This window comes from Myotis lucifugus, unplaced genomic scaffold, assembly GCF_000147115.1.
Source record: "Myotis lucifugus unplaced genomic scaffold, Myoluc2.0 scaffold_219, whole genome shotgun sequence".
Lineage (NCBI taxonomy): Eukaryota > Metazoa > Chordata > Mammalia > Chiroptera > Vespertilionidae > Myotis > Myotis lucifugus.
Genome location: NW_005871267.1, coordinates 212,591 through 234,721, shown reverse-complemented (window position 1 = coordinate 234,721; position 22,131 = coordinate 212,591). Strand labels below are relative to the sequence as shown.

General features: G+C 43.2%; 1 protein-coding gene across 1 annotated transcript in view; it reads left to right on the top strand.

Moving 5' to 3' along the window:
* The window catches only part of MAML2 (mastermind like transcriptional coactivator 2), a 355,155-nt gene that overhangs the window by 233,172 nt on the left and 99,852 nt on the right, over nucleotides 1–22,131 (top strand). The window contains exon 2 of the mRNA XM_006098085.3: nucleotides 8,474–10,024. Within this exon, the coding sequence (XP_006098147.1) occupies nucleotides 8,474–10,024 (1,551 nt within the window). The remainder of the gene's footprint in view (nucleotides 1–8,473; nucleotides 10,025–22,131) is intronic.

Genomic DNA, 22,131 nt, shown 5'->3' with positions numbered 1-22,131 from the left:
TGGGGAGGGGGGTGAGGACATGTGCTTGGGGGTGGGGGTGGCCAGGGAGAGATCAATGAGGGAAAAAGAAGACTTGTGTGATACTTTAAACAATAAATAATGTAAATATATATATATATATAATCTGTTGAATGAATGAGTAAACAAATTCCATTTCACAAATGACGAAAAGCCCATTTTGTTATCTTCGTTTTGACTTTGCCTAGATCATGGCTGGCACAGAACAATCAGGATGGTGGAGGGAAGTGTCACCCTGATTAGGTTCAACTTTGGCCTCTCCTGTTAAAAAAAGAAAATAGAAAAAAAAAAGAGAGCTGCCAGTAACGGGGCGCTGTTCTGAGCTGGGAGCACTGCTGGTGCTTCCCATAGACGGTGGCTAATCCCTGCGAAAAACCCATCACACAGGTGAGCTAAATGACTGGCCCAAGCTTATCCAAGAAATAGGAGGAAAGCAGTGTTTAGATCTCAGGCTTATTAGCAGCTGAATTCCATGCTCTTCGAGAGCCCACAGCCTCCCAGTTACCTTGGTAAAATAGGCCTCTACTTCTCTGAGGCAGTGTTGCAATGGTTCCCTGATGAGTGTGTTTCTGAGGCAAATTCCAACTCTTCTAGTTTCTCTCTACAAGCCAGCCATTGAAGATGGGGAGGTGGGGAGGAGTTAAAGAAATCTTGAATATGGGAGCTTTTGGCATTTAGTGTCTTTAGAAGGACAGTATGTTGATGTGTTTTCTCTACAAAGATCCTGAATTTGCAGTGGCCTTACTTCCCGATAAAAATTTATCGATATTAAAATGTATTAGTTTATCATAAAGAATAGCTACTTTGTTGGTTAAAGTAATCCCATTTCCTCAGAGCCCAAGCCTTATGGAACAAAGTTACAGAACGAATTTTCCAGGTAGGTCTAATATGTCTTTCACCAAAAACAAAATGAAACGAAACAAAAGGCTCACACTTATTCTTAAAGGAATAAAAGTGGGAGGTACTAAAAATCATATAGGAAAGTCGCCTTCCTCCCCGTCAGCTCCAGGGCGGGGGGCAGGGGGTCGGCCTGGGGCTCAGGTTGCACCCCGTGTTTGGGATCTCATCCGGAGGCTGCACACCACCTGAGTCCAACACAAAGCTTCCTGCACCCTTCACTTCTGGTTCACATGGATGACAATGAGCTTTCCTTGTGGTTCCAGTTCTCAGGGCTTTGCATTCCTCTGACTTCAGGATTCAGACAAAAATGATCACTCAAGCAAATCTCTAGGGCAGCCATTAAATGACTTATGAATTAACTATGAAAACATTCCTCACCGCCACAGCCTTCTTACCATTATTTTAAAGCTCAGTAGTTAGAAGGATCCAGCTTCCCAAGTACTGAAATCAACCAACAAACTACTGTTTGAACACCTAGAAAATGCCCAGCAATGTGGTAGGTGCTGGAAGGAATCCAGTCAAGTTCAGGACACAGTGTCCACCCTCAAAGAGCTTAAAATCTAGTTGGGCCAACCTATATCGAGACAAAAACAATACCTCGCAGGACAGAAAAACAAGGCAGCAGGCTCAAGGGCCACATCAGAAGTGGGAGCTGTTTGGCATCTTCAGCAAAAGCCTTCACACCCCATCTGGTTTTCTTGGGGGCAGGAGAGCCCTGGACCAATGCTTCTACCTGCAAATACTGTGATGAGCTGGAACTTCCTGTTCCAGGATCCCAGGCATTTTTACTTTAAGAATCAGATCAAGAGTCATAAATTATTTGAGGGTTTGGTCTCCTTCTAATGTTATCTATTCCCAACCCTATTTCTAAATGGCCATGAGGAAAGTTTATAGATGATGGGACCAAGATGGTCCCCCGAGGCCACTTTGGTTCTTGTGTGTATGCATCGTTGAGAAAGACAGAAAAATGTGTGACCTATGGACCGAATTGTTACCTTTGTGTGGCATAGTCCTTGTTCCTAGGGCAGCATAGGAGACAAAGGGTGCATTTATTTTGTGGAAAGGAATAGGGGGCAGGGGATGAAACAGAAACCAGAGGATTGTGCAATAGGCATCTTTAAATCCCTCCAGGAAGTTTATGTTTCGAGTCCTCTGGAAGAATAGAGCACTGCTGTTTCAAAAGGAGAGTTTACCGAGGGACCCCAGCCTCGATTCCTCTGTGGACTGCATTTTCCTTGTCCATAGTGTCCGGGCCCCTCCATCCCCAGCCCTTGGGGCAGGCAGGCCACTGTGTCTGGACCGGGCCCTGAGCAGGCCCACACCTTCCCCCAGCAGAGACCACACAGGCCTCACAGAGCACGAAGGTGTTCAAATAGAAGAATCGGAACCAGGACGAGACTGAAAAGAAAGTTTGCTGGACCTCATCAAGGAAAGTACAGGGATCCCTGTGTAGTGTGCAAACCAGACTAGACTTCCTGTGTTGAAATCATTCCCCAAAGAAGCCCTTTCCTCGGATGGCTACTGAAAGGGTGATGTTATACGCCTAATCTCACAAATTAAACATCATAAATTGGGGGTGCAGATGTATGGCACCAAACAAAAATGCTTCTCCGTCCAGCGAGGTAATCGGAACGTGTAATGTGGAAGTGTTGTGTTCTTTTGAAGCCTGTGCCTCCTGCCTCCGACTTAATCCTCTGTTTATGTTCCCTCATGCCAGGGATGACTTGAGAGGGTCCGGCTCAGAGCTCTCTCTCTCTCTCTCTGGGTGCTCGGTAAATCTCTTTGACTGGCCACATGACCCTTTGTTTCTTCCCTTCCTTATATTGGAGCCTCGAGAGCGATGTCTTGGGCTTTCACCATCAACCTCCAGCCAATGATGTCACTGTTCTCTCCCTGCCATCCACCCCTATGAGTCCCAAATGCCCTCCCCTTTGCCCTGTACATGTGATACGTCTTCATTCTATTACTCTTTGTCTTGGCTGCGTCCACTGCGTCCAGAATAGTGTCAACGTGCGGGCAAGTTGAAGGCAGAAAGGAAAGTGAGCAGTGTGGTTAGTGATTAAGAACAAGGACTCTGGAACCAGGCAGACCTGGGTTGGCATCCTGCCTCCATTCGCCGTGTAATCTGAATGTCAGGAGCTGCAATTTTTTCGCGTATAAAATGAGGATCCGAATGATGTTCAGAGAGCTGTGAAAAGATTAAATGAGACTCTACACAAGTCTTTATTTTCAGAGTACCTGTCTTAAAATAAGCACTCAGTACACAGTAGTTATTAAATGGGAGCCTTTTGTGAGCATTGGGCAATTTTGCTTTCAAGAGCCCCTTCTTCCTACCAAATTTAAACTTATGTTTTCTGACTGTGTTGGCAGAAAGATAAGTATATTACTATTATATATTAAAACATTTCTTCAGCCTGAAAGCTTTTTTTCTTCTGTTTTAAAATAAATTAAAATATTCTCGTGGGCCCCTGAGACTATTGTGTGCCCTGGGCACTGTGCTGTCCATGCCTGATGGATAAGCCCCGGGTGAGAGAGGTCAGCCCTGGTTCTTCCCTCTGTCCTTTCAATGCTATTAAGTGCATTCTTGGTTGCTGACTCTTCTGACCCTCAGGATATACACTGTCCTTATACTTCCCCTCCCTCCATTCCATCCAGGCCACCCATAAGGTCTGTATTGGGCTTCATCCTTCTCAATTCAAACCCATGTCTTCATTCCCCACCGTTCCCCTGATTGTCTTATTCCCTTAGGACCACTCTTGGCCTGGTAAGGCAACATTGAATTTTCTCATAAACTATTTCTCACTAGGGTATTAATGACTAACTGTGTTCGTCCTCTACTCCTGCTAGAATAGTAGCTTTTTATCACAGAACTCTAAGTGGAGAACTGTATATGACTCAATACAATTCAAAGCCATGTATCTGAACCCATAGGCATAGTATGGTGATGGCCAGAGGGAAGTTTGGAGGCAGGTACTGGGTGGAGGCTGGCAAAGTTGAGGAAAGAATGGGGACATATGTAATAGTGTCAACAATAAAAAAACAAATGTGGCCCAGCCAGCATGGCTCAGTGGTTGAGCATCAACCTATGATCCAGGAGATCACGGTTTGATTCCTGGTCAGGGCACATGCCTAGATTGTGGGCTCAATCCCAGTGCGGGGTGTGCAGGAGGCAGCCGATCAATGATTCTCTCTCATCGTTTCTATCTCTCTCTTTCCCTTCATTTCTGAAATCAATAAAAGAAAAGAAATGTGAACTCTGATTAAAACCTAGAATGGGAGTTCCAAAAATAAAGCCATGTATTTGATGATGAATATTTAGTTCAGCAAAGAAATACTTCAAGGTAAAGGTTGAACTTTGGGAGTCATTGACATTGTATTGTTCCAGTAGCTGGTGCCTAATCAGTATTCAGTGGGCCTTGGTGACACAACTTTGATTAGAAGCTTCTACAAAACGGGACACAGACTGTCTCCACAATTCTCTTGATAAAGCATCATACTCAAGGGAGTCCTAATGGAATCCCTTTTATTCATGATTTGTCTTCTGCAGCATCACTCAGGAGGACTTCTCCCCATCTTAGTCATTTATCCAGCTGTACCTGGTGGCACTCCCTCAGTGCCTGTTACTTTCTGGGGTCAGGCGGGAAAGTGTTCTCAGAGGTAATCTTATTTATAAAGAAGGGAACTACATCCCACAGAAGTAAAATAACTTGCCTGGAATAGCAAAGCAACTTAATGCCATGTCAGGACTGGCTCCCAGTCCTCCTCAATACATGGGTGTGGGTACCAGTTACCTCTGTCAGGGCCTATGGTACCATTTACTGCACAGCACAGGGTCTGCTTGGGAGTGCTTGGTTTGATTCTTGACTTTATTGCTTACTATTTGTGTGGCCTTGAAATGTTACTCAATCTCCAAACCTCGGTTTTCTCATCTATAAAAATGAGGGGTAGGTAAGAAATACAAGCATGTGCTACAGAGCGATGTTTTGGTAAACAACAGATCACAGATGGGATGGTGGTCTCATATGATTATAATCTAATCTAATAATAGACAAACATGGTAATTGACCGTACCTTCTCTACGCCTCCCATTGGCTAATCAGCGTGATATGCAAATTAACTGCCGACAAAGATGGCGGCTAATTTGCATACTGCAGGCACAGTGGGACAGCGCCATCCCGCCTGCCCCGCCACCATCCGGGCCTGCTATCTGTGACCCGGAGCAGCGGGCGTCCTGTGTGTGACCCGACCTGTGGCTGGCGGGCGGGACTGCAGCGATCTGGCACCCGCCCCGCCCTCATCCGGCTCTCCTGCGGGGGACCCGGGGCTGGCGTGCTGGAAGGCGGCTCCGGTAGGAGCAGCGCAGGCTGGAAGGCGGCTCCGGCCAGAGCGAAGGCCTGGGTCCCGGGTGCTGGAGGAAAACCGGTGCCGGCAGCCAGGGGGAGGGAAGGTGTATTGCACAAATCTTTTCATGCAACAGGCCTCTAGTAAATTATAAACAAAAAATTTGCAATGTGGAAAGTAAAGACTGGACTCAGCTACAATTTTGCCAGCTCTGGGAGGTTTAAATAGACAAGGAGGCTCAGCATATGATCCACCTGCCATGCACCTGCCCACTGCCCGGGCTGGAGTTGGCGAGGGAGTGAGAGGAGCCTAGGAGCCTGCTCTCTTTCCTTCCAGTCCAGTTCCTTTCTCTCTCCCTCCCTCCCTCTTTCTCTCTCTCCTCCTCTTCTCCCTTTTATTATCTCTCATCTCAAGCTTTCTCTCTCTGGGTCTCTTTTGATCTCTGCTCTCCCTTTCTCTCCTTTTCCCTTCCTTCCCTCTCTCCCTTCCTCCCACCTGCTGAGATATATTCTCCCTCCCTCCAATGGTGCTTCCCTTCACGGCCTACCCCCTTATCCTCCCCCTTTACACACTTTATCTTTTATGACGTATTTTTATTGTACCTTTTCTATGTTTATATACACAAATACTTATAATTGTGTTGCAATCTCATACAGTATTCAGTGCACTAGGATGCTATAAAGCAGCAGTTCTCAACCTGTGGGTTGCAACCCCTTTGGGGATCGAATGACCCTTTCACAGGGGTTGCCAAAGACCATCGAAAAACACATATATAATTACATATTGTTTTTGTGATTAATCACTATGCTTTAATTATGTTCAATTTGTAACAATGAAATTGGGGGTCACCACAACATGAGGAACTGTATTAAAGGGTCGTGGCATTAGGAAGGTTGAGAACCACTGTTATAAAGGAATGCAATAAGCTAAACCATGTAGCCTACATGTGTAGTAGACTATGCCATCTAGGTTTGTGTCAGTACACTCTATGATGTTTGCATAATGATGACATCATCGAACAACACATTTCTCAGAATGTGTCCCCGTTGCTAAGCAACAAATCACTGTAGTATCAATCTCATAGAGTTGTTGTGAGGACTCTTAGTGTTGTGAGAATCCAGTGAGATTACTCCTACAGAGAGCTTTGCACAATGCCTAACACACAGCACTTAATAAATGACTGCTATTATTATTATTATTATTATTATTATTATCACTACTGATACAACCATTGCTAATTCTATCACTGTCTCTACAATCCTGGTGGCTTGAGAAAGTGCTAGCACTGCTTCCTAGAGTATGCACTGCACTGCCCAGGGAGTGGCCACAGCCATGGGAGAATCTGGCAGAACCGGTTTTTCAAAGCCGGTGGAAAATAAATCAAAGGTGCTAACCCAAACCTGGGGAAAAGAATGTATCCCTTTATTAGTTGTGAAAGAACCTTCAAAATGTAACTTATACTGAAATAATTCAGTGTGGCCACTCTTGAGGAAGCATGGCTGAACCTCTTTAGTCTGTGCTCTTTGTGACCTCTTGAGGACAGACAGTGGCAACTTGGAGTTTCTGCTAAATGTGGTGATGGCTGACAGTGTTCTGTGCTGACATTGCCTACATCCATGAGTAGACAAGATTAGGAGTCCGGAAACAGAGACAGCAGAGAGGGGAGGGGGGAGCTTCACACCCAGTACAAGTTATACCCTACCTCTTGCTGCACATTGCTCATCACTGACTGTGAAGTCACGTGGGACTTCATTGAGAGTCTTCATGGAAAATAACAGAAGCCCAACTCATATAAGCTTAAGCAAAAGGGGGGATTTATTATAAAGATTACAAAGTATATCAAGGACGACAGGGAGAGTTGCAGAGCTGACCTGGGATTGAATCAGGCCCTCAAATGCTATCAAGTCTTGTGTCTCTCCGCTATGCTTCATTGTTCTCTCTTTCCATGGACTTACTTTCTCTAGGGCCCAGGTGGACTTAATGGAACAGCAGCTCCCACGTTTTGTAAATCACTGTGCAGCCCCCCGAAGAGAGCCCTGGGATTACCAGGGAAGGAGCTGATTGGCTCCGCTGGGGTCGGGTTCCTTTCTCTGATTACCAGTTAGCAATGGTAAAAGGCAAAACATGGTGCATCTACCATCACTATATACCACCTGTGAATGGGCAAAGCCACAGATAAAGAGTTACTGGAACAGGTACTGATGACAAGAAACATCATGCTCGCCTTTGGCTCTGTGCTGCATCCTGGCCATTCCCAGGTTCCTCATTTTAGCAGAGATCCAGGATGTCTCTGCTCACTTCCCCTGCCCGCTCTCCTAGGCAAACCCTAACCCTTTAACATGCCAATTCCAGCATTATAATATAGTGGAAAGGACACAGGCTTTAAAACTATACAGACCTTAAGTTAAAGCCCAGGTTTAGCTGTGTGACACTGGGCAAGTTACTTAGCCTCTCTGAGCCTTGGTTTACTTATCTATAAAGTAATACACATCTAATCGGTTGTTGCAAACACTAAGGAAACAAATCCCCAGGGAAATCTGTGCTGAGCGTGTCTCATTTGATAAATGATAAAATCATGGTTTCCGTGCACCCACACATGTTGCTGCATGGGCCCAACTGCAAAGCCACAGAATTATAGGAGGAAGAGTAGATGAATGCCAGATAGCATATCTCCTTGGGCACAACAATAATTCAAATACTTACTTAGAGGATAATAGCAATGAAAGGGTTGAATCTGTGGGGAAGAAAAACACAACTAGAAATTGTATCCCAGCTTTATAGTTTTCAGTGTTTCCCATCTTGGTCAAAGTTGTGTTCACACCAGTCACCTGTAGGTGTGTGGGGTTGAGTGTACATGCACGTGGAATATTTTGACCTACAACAAAAAGCAACGACACTTTGGTGATGAACTGTAGATATTATCAATAACTCCTAATGATCTATGCAGGATTCTTCATCCATTCTCCTATGTTGCTATCAGGGAAGCGCAGTGATCTCTGACCACTAATTGATCTGCTCCTCCAGAAATACTTTATTTTGTTCTGTTTGTGCTACTGCAAGTTTCATCATATTCCAGACTCGGCTTCATTGGTGCTTCTTTTTTAATCCATCCTGTGTGTAAATGGAAGAAACATTTAAATATTATGTCGCTTTTGATAAGAAGCACATCTGGATTCATATCTCATTTTATTTTACTTCCCCTCTTGTCTTTCAGCTCCAGGGTTCCTTGAAAAGAAAACAGATAGTCAACCTGTCTCCTGCCAACAGCAAGAGGCCCAACGGCTTTGTCGACAACTCGTTCCTTGATATCAAAAGAATCCGCGTCGGGGAGAACCTCTCTGCAGGACAAGGGGGCCTCCAAGTAAATAATGGACAAAGTCAGATTATGTCAGGGACCTTGCCCATGAGCCAAGCACCCCTGAGGAAGACTAACAATCTGCCTCCCCACACACATTCTCCTGGCAATGGCATGTTTAACATGGGCTTGAAAGAAGTGAAGAAGGAGCCAGGAGAGACTCTGTCTTGCAGTAAGCACATGGATGGCCAGATGACCCAGGAGAATATTTTTTCTAATAGGTACGGAGATGACTCCGGAGAGCAATTGATGGATCCTGAACTGCAGGAACTGTTCAATGAACTGACCAACATATCTGTTCCTCCTATGAGTGACCTTGAGCTGGAAAACATGATCAACGCCACCATAAAGCAGGATGATCCATTTAACATTGACTTGGGTCAGCAAAGCCAGAGGAGCACTCCCAGGCCCTCCATCCCTATGGAGAAGACAGTGATCAAAAGTGAATACTCACCTGGTCTGACCCAGGGGCCATCGGGCTCTCCTCAGTTGAGGCCCCCATCAGCCGGCCCTGCTTTCTCCATGGCCAACACTGCCCTGTCCACTTCCTCCCCAATCCCTTCGGTCCCTCAGAGCCAGGCTCAGCCTCCGACAGCCTCAGGAGCAAGCCGGGCCTTGCCAAGCTGGCAGGAAGTGTCCCATGCCCAACAGCTCAAACAGATAGCTGCCAACCGTCAGCAGCATGCCCGGATGCAGCAGCACCAGCAGCAGCAGCACCAGCCTACCAACTGGTCAGCCTTGCCCTCTTCCGCTGGGCCATCTCCAGGTCCATTTGGGCAGGAGAAAATCCCTAGCCCTTCTTTTGGTCAGCAGCCATTCAGCCCACAGAGCTCCCCCATGCCTGGGGTAGCCGGCAGCAGCAGCCAGTCAAAAGTCATGGCTAACTACATGTACAAGGCCAGCCCCTCGGCCCAGGGAGGGCACCTGGATGTGCTTATGCAGCAAAAGCCTCAGGATCTCAGTCGAAGTTTTATGAACAGCTCGCACGTGGCCATGGAGCCCCGTCTTGGCAACACCAAGCCTTTGTTCCATTTTAACTCAGATCAAGCAAACCAACAGATGCCTTCTGTTTTGCCTTCTCAGAACAAACCTACTCTCCTACACTACACCCAACAGCAGCAGCAGCAGCAGCAGCAGCAGCAGCAACAGCAGAGCTCGATGTCAGCTCAGCAGCAACAGCAGCAGCAGCAGCAGCAACGACAACAGCAACAGCAGCAACAGCAGCAGCAGCAGCAGCAGCAGCAGCAGCAGCAACAGGCACAGCAGCCACCCTCTCAGCCCACCCAACCTCTGTCAAACCAGCCCTTGCTAAGGTCACCCTTGCCACTTCAGCAAAAGATCCTGCTCCAGAAAATGCAGAATCCGCCCGTCGCAGGACTGGGATACCAAGTCTCCCAGCAACACAGACAGGTAAGGGCTCTACTACTCCAAACCCAGAGTACCCAGAGACCAACATTCTTGGTCTTTGTGCTTTGATTACCATTATGTTTGTGTTGGGACAGGATCAAGACCACAGAGAGAGTAGTGGTTCTGACGGATCCATAGGAAGACCTCATGGAGGCATGAGCTAGTATTTCTTTGTAGGGCATTAATGTCATCGGGATCTGTAGGGATCAAAGGCTCTTGAATATTAAGAATGTTTCATTATAATTCATGCATTTGGTGACAGGTCCAGTTGTCAGTCAGATTCTGATATGCACAATGTTTATTCATCCAGTCCATAAATGGGTCATTAAGTCAACAAGTACGACCTGAGCACCTACCATGTGCAAGATGTTGTGATCATGCTGAGTATGGACATAAGGCCACACGTGATATTGAAAGTATTTAACAACTAGTTTACATCCATACCAACCAATTAAAATGTCTAAATGCCCCACCCATCGTAATAGATCCTGCTGTGACTCCATGTTGGTGCTGAGTATCAACCTTAAATTAGACACCATCCTTGTCTGCAAGCACAGCCTCGAGAGGGAGACAGGCTTTAAAGACTATCATTTTATGAGTGGTGGCAAGGGGAATGATGTGGGAGCACAGAGGTTGGGTAACTTACCCAGCAAAGGGAAACCAGGGAAGGCTTCTGAAGAAAGTAATGTTGGAGTTAAAGTTAAGTGTTCAAGGATGAAGTCCTCATGACTATGAACAACAACAAAAATCTGTGGTTACCTTATATCCTGTGGTTAGCATAAAACAGGGATTTTATTCTGCCCCAAACATGTATATTTGAATATTATGAAGAAATAGCTATGTGTTTCCAGAGCACATACTGGTGAGGAAGCTCTAGTTCTTAGGGAACTTGAAAGAGGAAACTCTTCCTGGAAAAAAGGAAGGAAGGCAGGAAGGCAGGAAGGCAGGAAGGCAGGAAGGCAGGAAGGCAGGAAGGAAGGAAGGAAGGAAGGAAGGAAGGAAGGAAGGAAGGGAAAGAGGGAGGGAGGGAGGGAGGACTAAAGAAAGGAAGGTGTGAGGGAGGGAGCTTGAATGTTGCTTTGTGCATGTAATTTGACAGGTTTACAGTAGTGTCCAAGCACAAAGACAGCACATTACATGTCAAAACAGTATGTTTGGGACAGCGCTATGGCACAGAGCCTAATTTTCAGTCCCATTCCTAGAGTAGTTTTATGGTCACAGCCTAGAAAAGAATGCCACAAGGACCACAGACTGTGGCCAAGCTAACCTTTGCCCTAGATGTAAGAAAACTAGACTCCACTAGGATTCAAGAGCTGTGTATCAAGTAAAGCTTTCAGTTCTTATTTATCTAAAAAGTGTTTTATATTTTAATCGTAGATTATGAAGAATGGACTTATTAAGAGTCATGTGTATATTTTAGAAGGTTCTGTTTTTAACATGGGTAGTTTGGGGATCATTTAAAAACAAGTGGTACTGTGGAACTACTTTCTCAGTTACATGTAGCCGTATTGATTTGGATGAATTTAGGTTCGAATTCTTACCAACACTCACTAGGTACGTGAACTCAAGCAAGTCCTCTAAGCCTCAGTTTCCTAACCTTTAAAACTGATTATAATGTACCCTAGGATTTTTTTGATAATGAAATGATATAATTCTTAGTTTAGAGTCTAGAATAAAGTTGGCTATTATTGTGGTTATCATGGAAAGAACCATATATGATATCAAAATAATTTTAACAAGTATTAATATTATGTAGGAAAGGCATTAGAGTAAGTCTCAAATTCTAACAAAACAATATCTTTTCTCTAGCAATATAGTGAGTGAGGAGTGATTTACCCTCCCCGAGCCCAGACTTCAGACCCTAAAAGTGGAAATAATAAGTAATGACATATTAATGAGAATTAGCATTTCTTGAGTGTGTACTCTATAACTGGCATGACTCTGTCTCCCTTACTTGTGGTATCTCATTTTACCCATATGAGGGAAATACCATTATTCTCATATTACAGGTGAGGCACAGAGAGGTTAAATAACTCTCCCAAAGACACACAAATAATAAGTAGCTGAGCCAGGTTTCTGATGGTCTACTTTGAAGGGTTGTGCATTCAACCACTAGGTTGTATAGCTCACAGGTGGGATTTGTTGGGAAACGAATGACCACCTAGAAATCATTGTGGGATTCTCAAAAGGAATATGTCTTCTCATATTGGACCATATTTACACAATATACATAGTCGATTAAGTCCTTTTGGGATAGAGAAAGTCCTAAATCTCTAACCTTCGGAGTTGTTAAAAGAATAAAAAAAAATCTGTGTAACTTCCTAGTTGTAGACCTTCCTAAGGATGAACATTATGGAGCTATTCAAGATAAATAATTTGCAGCAGGTGCCTCATCAGTCTTCTTTCTTTGGGAGCCTTCCTGCCACCTCCAACATCTGTCCTGTTTCTGGCTCTATTGCTCATATCAACAACTGTACACCATACTTCTGGCCCCTTAGTCCCCACCTGAGCTTCTAGGATCCAAGCACATTAATGGGTATTAATGGCAAACTGAACAAACATCTTCCAATGTCTTAGATGATTTTTTACTTTTCCCAATGCATATGATACATCTAACGCCAAGATAATTTTCACCTTTTTGAGAAGGCTTTCAAAAAGTGTTAGAAACGGTGGTGGCATTCTAAGCTAAAGGCCTCTTCTAAATAGACAGGCAAGTGGCTACCTTAAAGCTTTATTTCAGTTTTGTAGATTGAACCATAATGTCCCTTCCAGCTTAGTGATTCTATGAGCTATGACCCTGAAGTCTTGAGTCTGAGTTGTAAGCGAATGTAGCAGAGCTCTAGAGTCAAATAAGTGTTGCCCTCTTGAAAGCATTCACCTTTGTGGAGTTGGGCCCATTCTAATAATGGTGCTATTGTTCGATATAGTTATGAAGTTTTTCTCTGGGGATTTTCTTCAGAGCTTTTAGTACATTGAGTGGATTATTACCAATGCAACAATATTCATCCTGGCAGGGAGGTTTTTGAAAATAGTCAAGCTGGGTAAGGCTGCTTTGGGTCAAAAACAAGGAATAACTGATCTAATAGGGCTGCTTGGTTTGTGAACTTTCTCTGAAGGCAATAAAGAAAATAAACAAGTTCCTTCCCAAGATAATAATTTTGAGAAGCAACTTTCATTTGGATGTAAATATTTCAAAGGTTTTTTTTTTCTAATTTTTGTTGTTGTTAATCCTCACCCAAAGATATTTTTTTCCATTAATTTCTAGAGAGAAGTGGAAGGGCAGAGGGAGGGAGGGAGGGAGGGAGGAGGGAGAAAAAAAAAATTGATCTGAGAGAGACACATTGATCGGCTGCCTTCTGCATGCACCCTAACCAGGGCTGGGGATCAAGCCTGTAGCCCAGGTACGTGTCCTTGACCAGGAATCATTGAACCTGTGACCCTCCAATCCACAGGCCGACCCTCTAACCACTGAGCAACACTGGCAGGTCAAGTTTTTCTAATTTTTGTTGTCTCATCCAGTATATTGCCAAGTCTTCTCAACTCAAAGAGAATAGTTTTAACTCTCCCATCCTCAGTAAACAGTACACATGTGTATTCTCATTTCAGATTCGCTAAATCTCTGTTACTCATGATCAAAGACATGGGAGGGGGGGTTGATAATTAAGCAACTCTTAAGTTTATCAACCAAAGCATCCTAAATGAAAACAATAGTCATGACTTTTTTTCTGCTTGTCATACTCACTTTATGTCAAACACAGGAAGATTTACTATGGGATTTGCTAATTGGAGCCCTTTTAGCCTTGGAAATGCTAGAAATCTTGGCTTTCTGTTACAGAATGGTACACTGAATTTGTTCATTGGTTGCTTGTAATTTACCCAGTAGAGTGTGCACAGATGGCCTTCTGCTCAACTTTTAGAACTCTGAATCCAGAGAGATCTGCTTGCTCAAGCAGAGGCTGAATTTGGGGGATCCCTGGGCCCCTCTCCCTTAGTTGGGTACCCACCTCTGTTCTCCTAATGGAAGTGCCTAATGATAGATGCAGCAGAATCGAATTGCTGTACACATCGTATTGTTCCATGCCTGGGGTGGTTTTGAGTAGCCCCTTCTCCAGAGACTGGGAGAACAAATGGTATTTGGCATTTCACAAAATGTCTTCAGCCACTCTGTCTTGCTAATGTTTGGGGCTTTTCAAATTGGAAAAGCTCCCGGCTATAATTTTCTTCCCTTTCTGATTTGAAGGTTATGGGAGAGGGCAAGAGAGGGATGTAATGCATGCAGGTCTGATTTATCTTCATGACTTGTTTAAGGTGTGAAAGAGTTACTGGTTGACCAAGACTCATATAAGAGTTCAGTCCAGAAGCACTAACCTCTTGAATCAAAAAGTGATCTTTTTTTCAGAGCTTTTTAATTAGACACTTAAAAGTGTGAATTTTTTTCTAACATTAGATCCGTGAAACTCAAGTGGATTCTATATTTGGTTTAGAATTCTCCCATCTCTAAAAATTCTGAGAGGGCAGGCAGCCAGTGAATGGATGGTTTGTTATGACCGAAACATAAATTTGTACATTTCCTCCTTAGTTTAAAGCCAAGCTCCTCAATCATACATCAAGAACCTCACCACACTCCCTCTGCCTAGCCAAGTTTATCCTTCACTACTCTACATATCAACCCTGACTTAAATCAGGCAAGTCTCCTAATGTTCTCCTCCCCTCTTTTGAAAGGTAATTTTGTTTATGTCTGATCTTCAAGATTAACACTCAGAAAACTGTTTCCCAGCTGGCCTGGGTGAGGGTGGCAGAATCACTGCAGTTCTCATATACAGACAATACTAGTACGTCTACGTCCTTATAATTGCCAGTGGACGTGCCAGAGAAGAGACAGAACCTTGAATCAGCAGGACATACCTTCTCTAATGGGAAAATCATCACGAATCAGTGTTCTACAACAATATATCATGCAAACTGCCCCTTTCTGGGGGCTACAATGTCAGTCAATAGGCTAGTGTCAGGGTTTGGGTTTAGGGGCTAAAGCCAGGTTAAAGGAAGTCAGGAGCATGAAGGGCCAAAGATGAAACAACCTAAAGTCCTAAAAAAGCTGGGAAACAAAATCAATCAGTCTAGCCAGAACCCAGGAGGGAAGCCAAAGGACAGTAACTAACCTATGGTCAAGGGTAAAGTATAATGACATGAAATCCAGAGGGAAGTTAGGATAGAGACTCAAGAAAAGCGAGGTGATCATTGCAAGTGACCTTTGACCATTTGGTGATTTCTGTTATGACTCACCTTGATGGGGTTCTGCTGGCAAAAGGGAAAGGGTCTGGCACAGACACACTGACAGTTGTCCATGGCAGGCCAGGAGCTTATGTTTGCATAGTCATTTGATCTTTGATATTTTATCATTCATCTGTTAAGTTTACAAAGGAAACAAAAATTTGTTTTTAAATTTTATCTTTGATATTTTATCATTCATCTTTTAAGTTTACAAAGAAAACAAAAATTTGTTTTTAATATTCCAGGAAACTAGTGCTAAAGCCAGAATACACAGTGGCTTTCCAGACATATATTAATACTAGAGGCCCGATGCACGAAATTTGTGCAAGAGTAGACCTTCCTTCCCCTGGCTGCTGGCACCGACTTCCCTTCAGCACCTGGGACCTGGGCTTCCCTCTGGCCGCTGGCAGGCACCAGGGACCTGGGCTTCCCTTGCAGCCCCGGCTTCGTCCAGAAGGATGTCCAGTCTAATTAGCATATTATGCTTTTATTATTATAGACTAGAGGCCCGATGCATGAAGATTTGTGCAAGAATAGGCCTTCCTTCCCCTGGCCGCTGGCACGGGCTTCCCTCTGGAACCCAGGATCCAGGCTGCTTCGCTCTGGCTGCTGCCACCACCCACCAGGACCCAGTCTACTTTGCTCCTGCCACTGCCAGGCATCTGCGACCGGGGCTGTTTCGCTCCGGCCGCTGCCGCCACCCACCGGGGCATGCTCCGAGCCACACCATGGCCACTTGGAGCATGCCCCCACCCCTGGTGTGTGTCCACTGGGGCTGGGGACGGCACGCAGTCCCCTCCCACCCATTTGCACGCGCAGCTCCTCCTGAGCGGTCAGTCGTGATGCAGCCTCCTCCTGAGCCGATCATGATGCCTGGCTAATTTGCATATTACCGCTTTATATATATAGATGATTTGTATTGAAGAATCTTGATTGGAAAAATTAGCAGAGGGGATTTTTCATGTGTTTTGTTAGTTAATTAGTTTGTTTGTTTTAACATTAGTACCCATTCCGTGCCATACACAAATAACCCAAATGGTAGATATTACCAACCTTTTTTTAGCAGGAGAGGGCATTGAGGCTCAGAGAGGTTAAATAACTTGTTCAGAGTTAACGTGAGTAACTGGTCTGAGTTTAAGTACAATGCTAAGAACTACTGTGCTGCCTAAGTTAGGAAATAGGTAGAGGTGGTTTGAGTTGTGCTAACAGGGCCTTTATTGTGACAGCTGTTTGAAATTTTACTGTTGTCTATATTCCCAGTTTATTTCCACCTCGTGGGAAATTTAAGCCAATTCTGATGCAGGGGGTGGGGCAGAGGAGATCTTCAAACAATTTGCTTAAGTTGCCTTATCTGAATCCACAGATCTTTATGTTTCCTGGTCTGCCACAAACTAAAGATTTCAGACTAACCTGAGTCCTACTGAGTCCTACTGAGTACTCCATTCTTAATTCTAGCAATTTATTTTGTTCATTCATTCAGAAGTATTTATTGGGTTTCTGCTATATGCCAGGCACAGATCTGGATACTGATACAACTGAGAACAAAGATGAAGGTGTAACAGAGGAAGGGAGAAAATAAATTTTTTAATTTAAATAATTAGAGAGTATTTTCAAATTGAGCTATTTTCATCATATTGCAGGCTTATTATTTGTTGTTAAATTTATTGGGATAACGTTGATTCATAAAATTATATAGGTTTCAAGTGTACAAATCTATAATACATTATCTGTATATTGTATTGTATATTCAACACCAAAAGTCAAGTCTTCTTCCATCACCATATATTTGACCCCTTTCACCCTTTATTACCTCCGCACACCACCCTCTTCCTCTCTGGCAACTACCATATTATTGTCTGTGCCTATGAGTTTGTGTTTGTTTGTTTGTCTTCTTTGTTCATTTGTTGTTTTCAGTTTTATGTCCCACATATGAGTGAAATCATATGGTTCTTGACTTTTTTTCTCTGCTTTATTTTGCTTAGCATGATATTGTCAAGATCCATCTGTGTTATCACAAATGGAAGTATTTCATCTTGCATCTTTTCTTATGGATGAGATATATATCTCCAATCTTCTTTATCCAATCATCTATCAAAGGACACTTCAGTTGTTTTCATGTCTTGGCCACTATGAATAATGCTGCAATTAAAGTAGGGGTACATATATCTTTAGGAAGAAATGTTTTTGAATTCTGGGGGTAGATACACAAAAGGGGGTTTCTGGGTCATATGGAACTCTATTCTTAATTTTTTAGGAACCTCCATATTGTTTTAATAGTGGTTGTACCAGTCTACATTCCCCCAGCAGCAAATGAGGGTTCCTTTTTCTCCAAAACATCTCCAACACTTACTGTTACTTATCTTGTTAATGATAGCCATTCTAACAGGTATTAGATGGTATTTCATTGTAGTTTTGATTTGCATTTCCCTAATAGCTAATGAAGTTGAGCATCTTTTCATACATTTGTTGGCCATTTGTATGTCTTCTTAAGAGAAATGTCTCTTCAGGTCCTCTTCCCATTTTTCAATTGGGATTGTTTTGTTGTTGTTGAGTTGTATGAGTTCTTTATATATTTTTATATTAACCCCTATCATAGGTGTTGTTTACAAATATCTTATATTTGGTTGGTTGCCTTTTAGACTTGTTGATAGTTTCTTTTTCTGGACAGAAGTTTTTTAGTTTGATATAGCCCCACTCATTTAATTAAATTTGCTTTTGCTTCCATTGCCTTTGAGGTCAAACTCATAAAATCCTCTCTCTTAGATCAAGGTCCACAAGCGTAGTACCTTTGTCTTTCATTTATTTTGAGTTAATTCTTATGTATGGTGACAAATAGCAGTCTGGTTTCATTCTTTTGTATGTGGCTTTCCAATTTGCCCAGCACCATTTATTGAAGAGGTTTTCTTTTCTCCATTGTATGTTTTTGGTTTCTTTGTCAAAATTTATTTGTGCATATACATGTGGGTTTACTTCTGGGCTCTCAGTTATGTTCCATTGGTCTGTGTGTATGTTTTTATTTCAGGCTTCTGTTGCTAGGCTGATTTGCTGCTGGGCTTTTTGGTACCTCTGATCCCAGATAAAAATGGAAAAACCCAAGGGAGTGGTATGTGATTTAGTTTTTAAAGCAAAAAATCCAAGGGTTTTGTTAGATTTTTTTTAAATGATAAAGCAAATTTATTCACTCTCTTTTTCTTCAACATGATCCATCAAGATTTAAGAACCTGTTCAGGATTACTATTAAGAGTTTCACAATAGGGAAAAACCATAATTCTTGCATTCATTCATGTGATAAAAATTTATTGAGCACCTACAGTGTGCCAAAAATTGGAGATTAAAAGATTAAGTGATCCAAAGAACCTTCTTTGTACTCCTCTAAAAGATCAGGAAGGCATGGTCCCTCCTTTCAATGAGCTTTTGATCTGAAGAAGACATCTGTCCCTAATATTTATTGGATTCCCATTGGGTACATCTATCGTATTGTTCTTATCCGTAACAATCCACTCTATATAGTAACCGAGCCCAAATCACATGGGCCTCTCCCCTAAGTCTACAAGTTCAACTTTGAACATGTTGTTTTAGTCTTTTACAGAATATAACTCTATTTGCTGGATATTCCACTTTCATTTTTATTTCATGGTAGTACATAATAGTTCAGAGCACAATAGAGTGAATTAGTGTAAAACAACAATTAACTCCTTTATCCCTCAAGAAAGACATAAGCACAATAACAAGAACATGTTAGGGTTTAAATCCACAGTTAGGAGAATGACTTTTATTATTCTCATTCCAAGGTCTTTGTCCATGTGTTGCATCCATCAATAAGAGCTGTGCATTTAAAGCATTAGTGGGTAATTTAGCCTGTTGAATACCAAGTTTCCAACCAAGGGAAAAAGGGGGGTATGAGGTTAAGAAATAGATTTGATCCTGGAGATGGAAATGCAAGAGGGTTAGTGGAAACTCTGACAGATATTTAACTGTAATGTGCATTAATGTAGGTGACTGAAACAATCCCCTTTGCACCCATTTTAATTAGTTTTGCCTTTTCTAATCACATGCCAGTTATTATCAGTTTGGTAGTGGGGGGGGTGTCTTTTTTGAAATCTAAAGGAAGCATAAACACATTGAGGCAGTGCACTACTATAATCAGTAAATTTTCACAGTAATGCTAATTAAAGTCAGGCACAAAGATTTGAGATTCAGAAGGTGTTTACTATAAAGAGTTCTAGGTTTGAAACAAAAGACTGCACAAATGTTTAGACTACTAGAATCAGAGAGATGTAATGCGAGTGAATCATCTTATTCTTCTACATCGTGTTTTAAGCAGGTAAGACCAAACTGACACACAGAGCGAGAGCCTAGGCAGCTCTCTGGATACTAATTAGAGAACTCTGGCTGAATACTTGCATTTTATGCATTGAATCTGAACAATAAAGTGGCACCTTAGTCTCCAAGCAATAAATTGAGTAGAGCATAATAGAGGGAAGCCAATGACTCCTTTCCTGTGCATCCTGCAAAATCAAGTTTCAAGGTCCCCAAGGATGAAAGAATGGGGGTTGCTGACCTGTTTCCCTTTCTTTGGACTGCTAATTCCCTCCACCCCGAATCACTGGCATTTGCCACAGTTTGCTTTTCATAGGAGCTGAAATTCAGCTCCACCTTTAGGAAACATGAACCTCATAAACAGGGAGCCTTTTAAGGCCCTGCTTCTTGGTTGTCCACAGGTCTGTGTGGGTGAGCACCTGAAGTTGTGGGCCCCACATTCTGGTGTTTGACTCACATTTCTCTCTGTCTCTAGGTCTTTGTCCCATTCCTCCCACCCGTGGCTGTGCCCTCTCCTCTTTTACCCTTTCCCTACAGACCAACTTTGAACTTGCCTCTCCTCCCTGACCTCCTTGAGACCTGTTCTATGGCAGGCCATGAAAGCGGGGTACGTTTAGCCACTGGGGTTGTTATTGGCAACAAGGGTGAAGAGACTTTTCCTGGCAAAAGATCCACGTTGGGGAAATCCATGAGGCTAATGAGCTGCAGGCTCATCTCTGTCCCACAAGACTGGCACAGATGAATGAATTCTGGATGGACACACCCAGGGGAAAAACATCAGGAATAGCTTCTGACCATTATCCCTTCTCACTTCAAGTGCTTGCTAGCTGGCTTGCCTCCTTCCGGTCTTGCCAACCTGCAACCAGAGTATTCTAAAATAGGTATTTGATCATGTCCGTCACCTGCCTAAACCCTTTAAAATGATCTTTGTGTTCTCAGAATGAAATCTAACTCCTTGTGTGGCTCATAAATCCCTGCATGACCTGCTCCTGCCAAGCACTCCAGATTAACTGGTTCTCAATCCCAGCTTTCTTCTTCCTTTGACTCCTACCTATTCATCCACATCATCCCCCTCAAACTCGTACACACACTGCACTCCAGCTCCCTCCATAAAAAGTGTCCTCCAATTCCTAAAAACTAGCATGCTTTCTCTCACCCTCATGTCTTCAGACGTGCTGTTCCTTCTGTTTGGAACATTCTTCTGCTCTGTTCTGCCTGACTAACCAACCTTAAGCTTTCTCAGTCTCGGCTAAGACATTTCCTCCAAAAGATTTCTCTGACCTCCCAATCTGGATTAGCTCCCATCTGTATTCTCTGGTAGCTCCCTCTGCTTTCTCTTGTTTAGCAGGTATCACTTCTCATACATCTTTGTTCTTGTGTGTCTTCCTCAACTGACTGCAAGCTACTTTAAGGCAGGAATTGTGTCCATCTTGTTCATCATTGTATTCTAACCCTTAACACATCTACTATGTAGAAGGCACCCAAAGTGTATTTGTTGTGCAAATGAATTGTACCATTAACCCACCAGCCTTTCTTCTGTTCTAAGGCTTTAAAGATGCCAACATCACCTTCTCCTCAGAAGATAGGAATAGGAGTTAGCACTTCCATCTTCCTCTATATCAGTGGTTCTCAACCTTCTGGCCCTTTAAATACAGTTCCTCATGTTGTGACCCAACCATAAATTTATTTTTGTTGCTACTTCATAACTGTAATGTTGCTACTGTTATGGATCGTAATGTAAATATCTGATATGCAGGATGGTCTTAGGCGACCCCTGTGAAAGGGTCGTTCGACCGCCAAAGGGGTCGCGACCCACGGGTTGAGAACCGCTGCTCTATATCAAGTCTGCCCTTAAAACACCATTGGTCCATGGACCTGCACCAACAGTTTTAGTTATCGAAACTGGAAACCAGAGAGTTCACTGTCAGCTGCTACACAGGTCAGACCTGTGGAGGGGGATTCTGCAGAGGCACTTTCAATGGAGGCAGAACTGACCTATCCTGGGGAATCATATGGGTAAGAGAACTAAGAGAGGTTTATCAAGAATATTCCAAGTGATCACCAATAATGATCATGACACAATCTCTTCCCACAAACAAGTGACTATAATGTAGTGATTATAAAGGTGTCAGATAGAAGCTACTATAAGGTATTCTGAGAACACAGAGATGAAGTTCCTATTATACCTTTGGGAACCAGAAAAGGCTTCCTGGAAGAGTTATCATCTAAGTGTCTTCCTCAGGACGACAGGAGTCAGTGAAGTGGAAGGGTGAAAGCCTTCCAGACACAGCTAAGTTCTTTTGGAAGAGTCCAGAAGTTCAGTATGGCTGGACTGTAGAGTGCAAGGTCAGGGGAGGAGAGAGATGAGACAAGAGGGGTGAGCAGGGGACAGATCATGAGGAGCCTTACAAACTGTAGTAAGGAGTATAGATATTCATGCTGAAGGTAATAGAAAGTTATGGAAACAATTGTGTGGGTTGTTTTTAAACAGAAACATAACTTGTGCCTATCACAGGGTA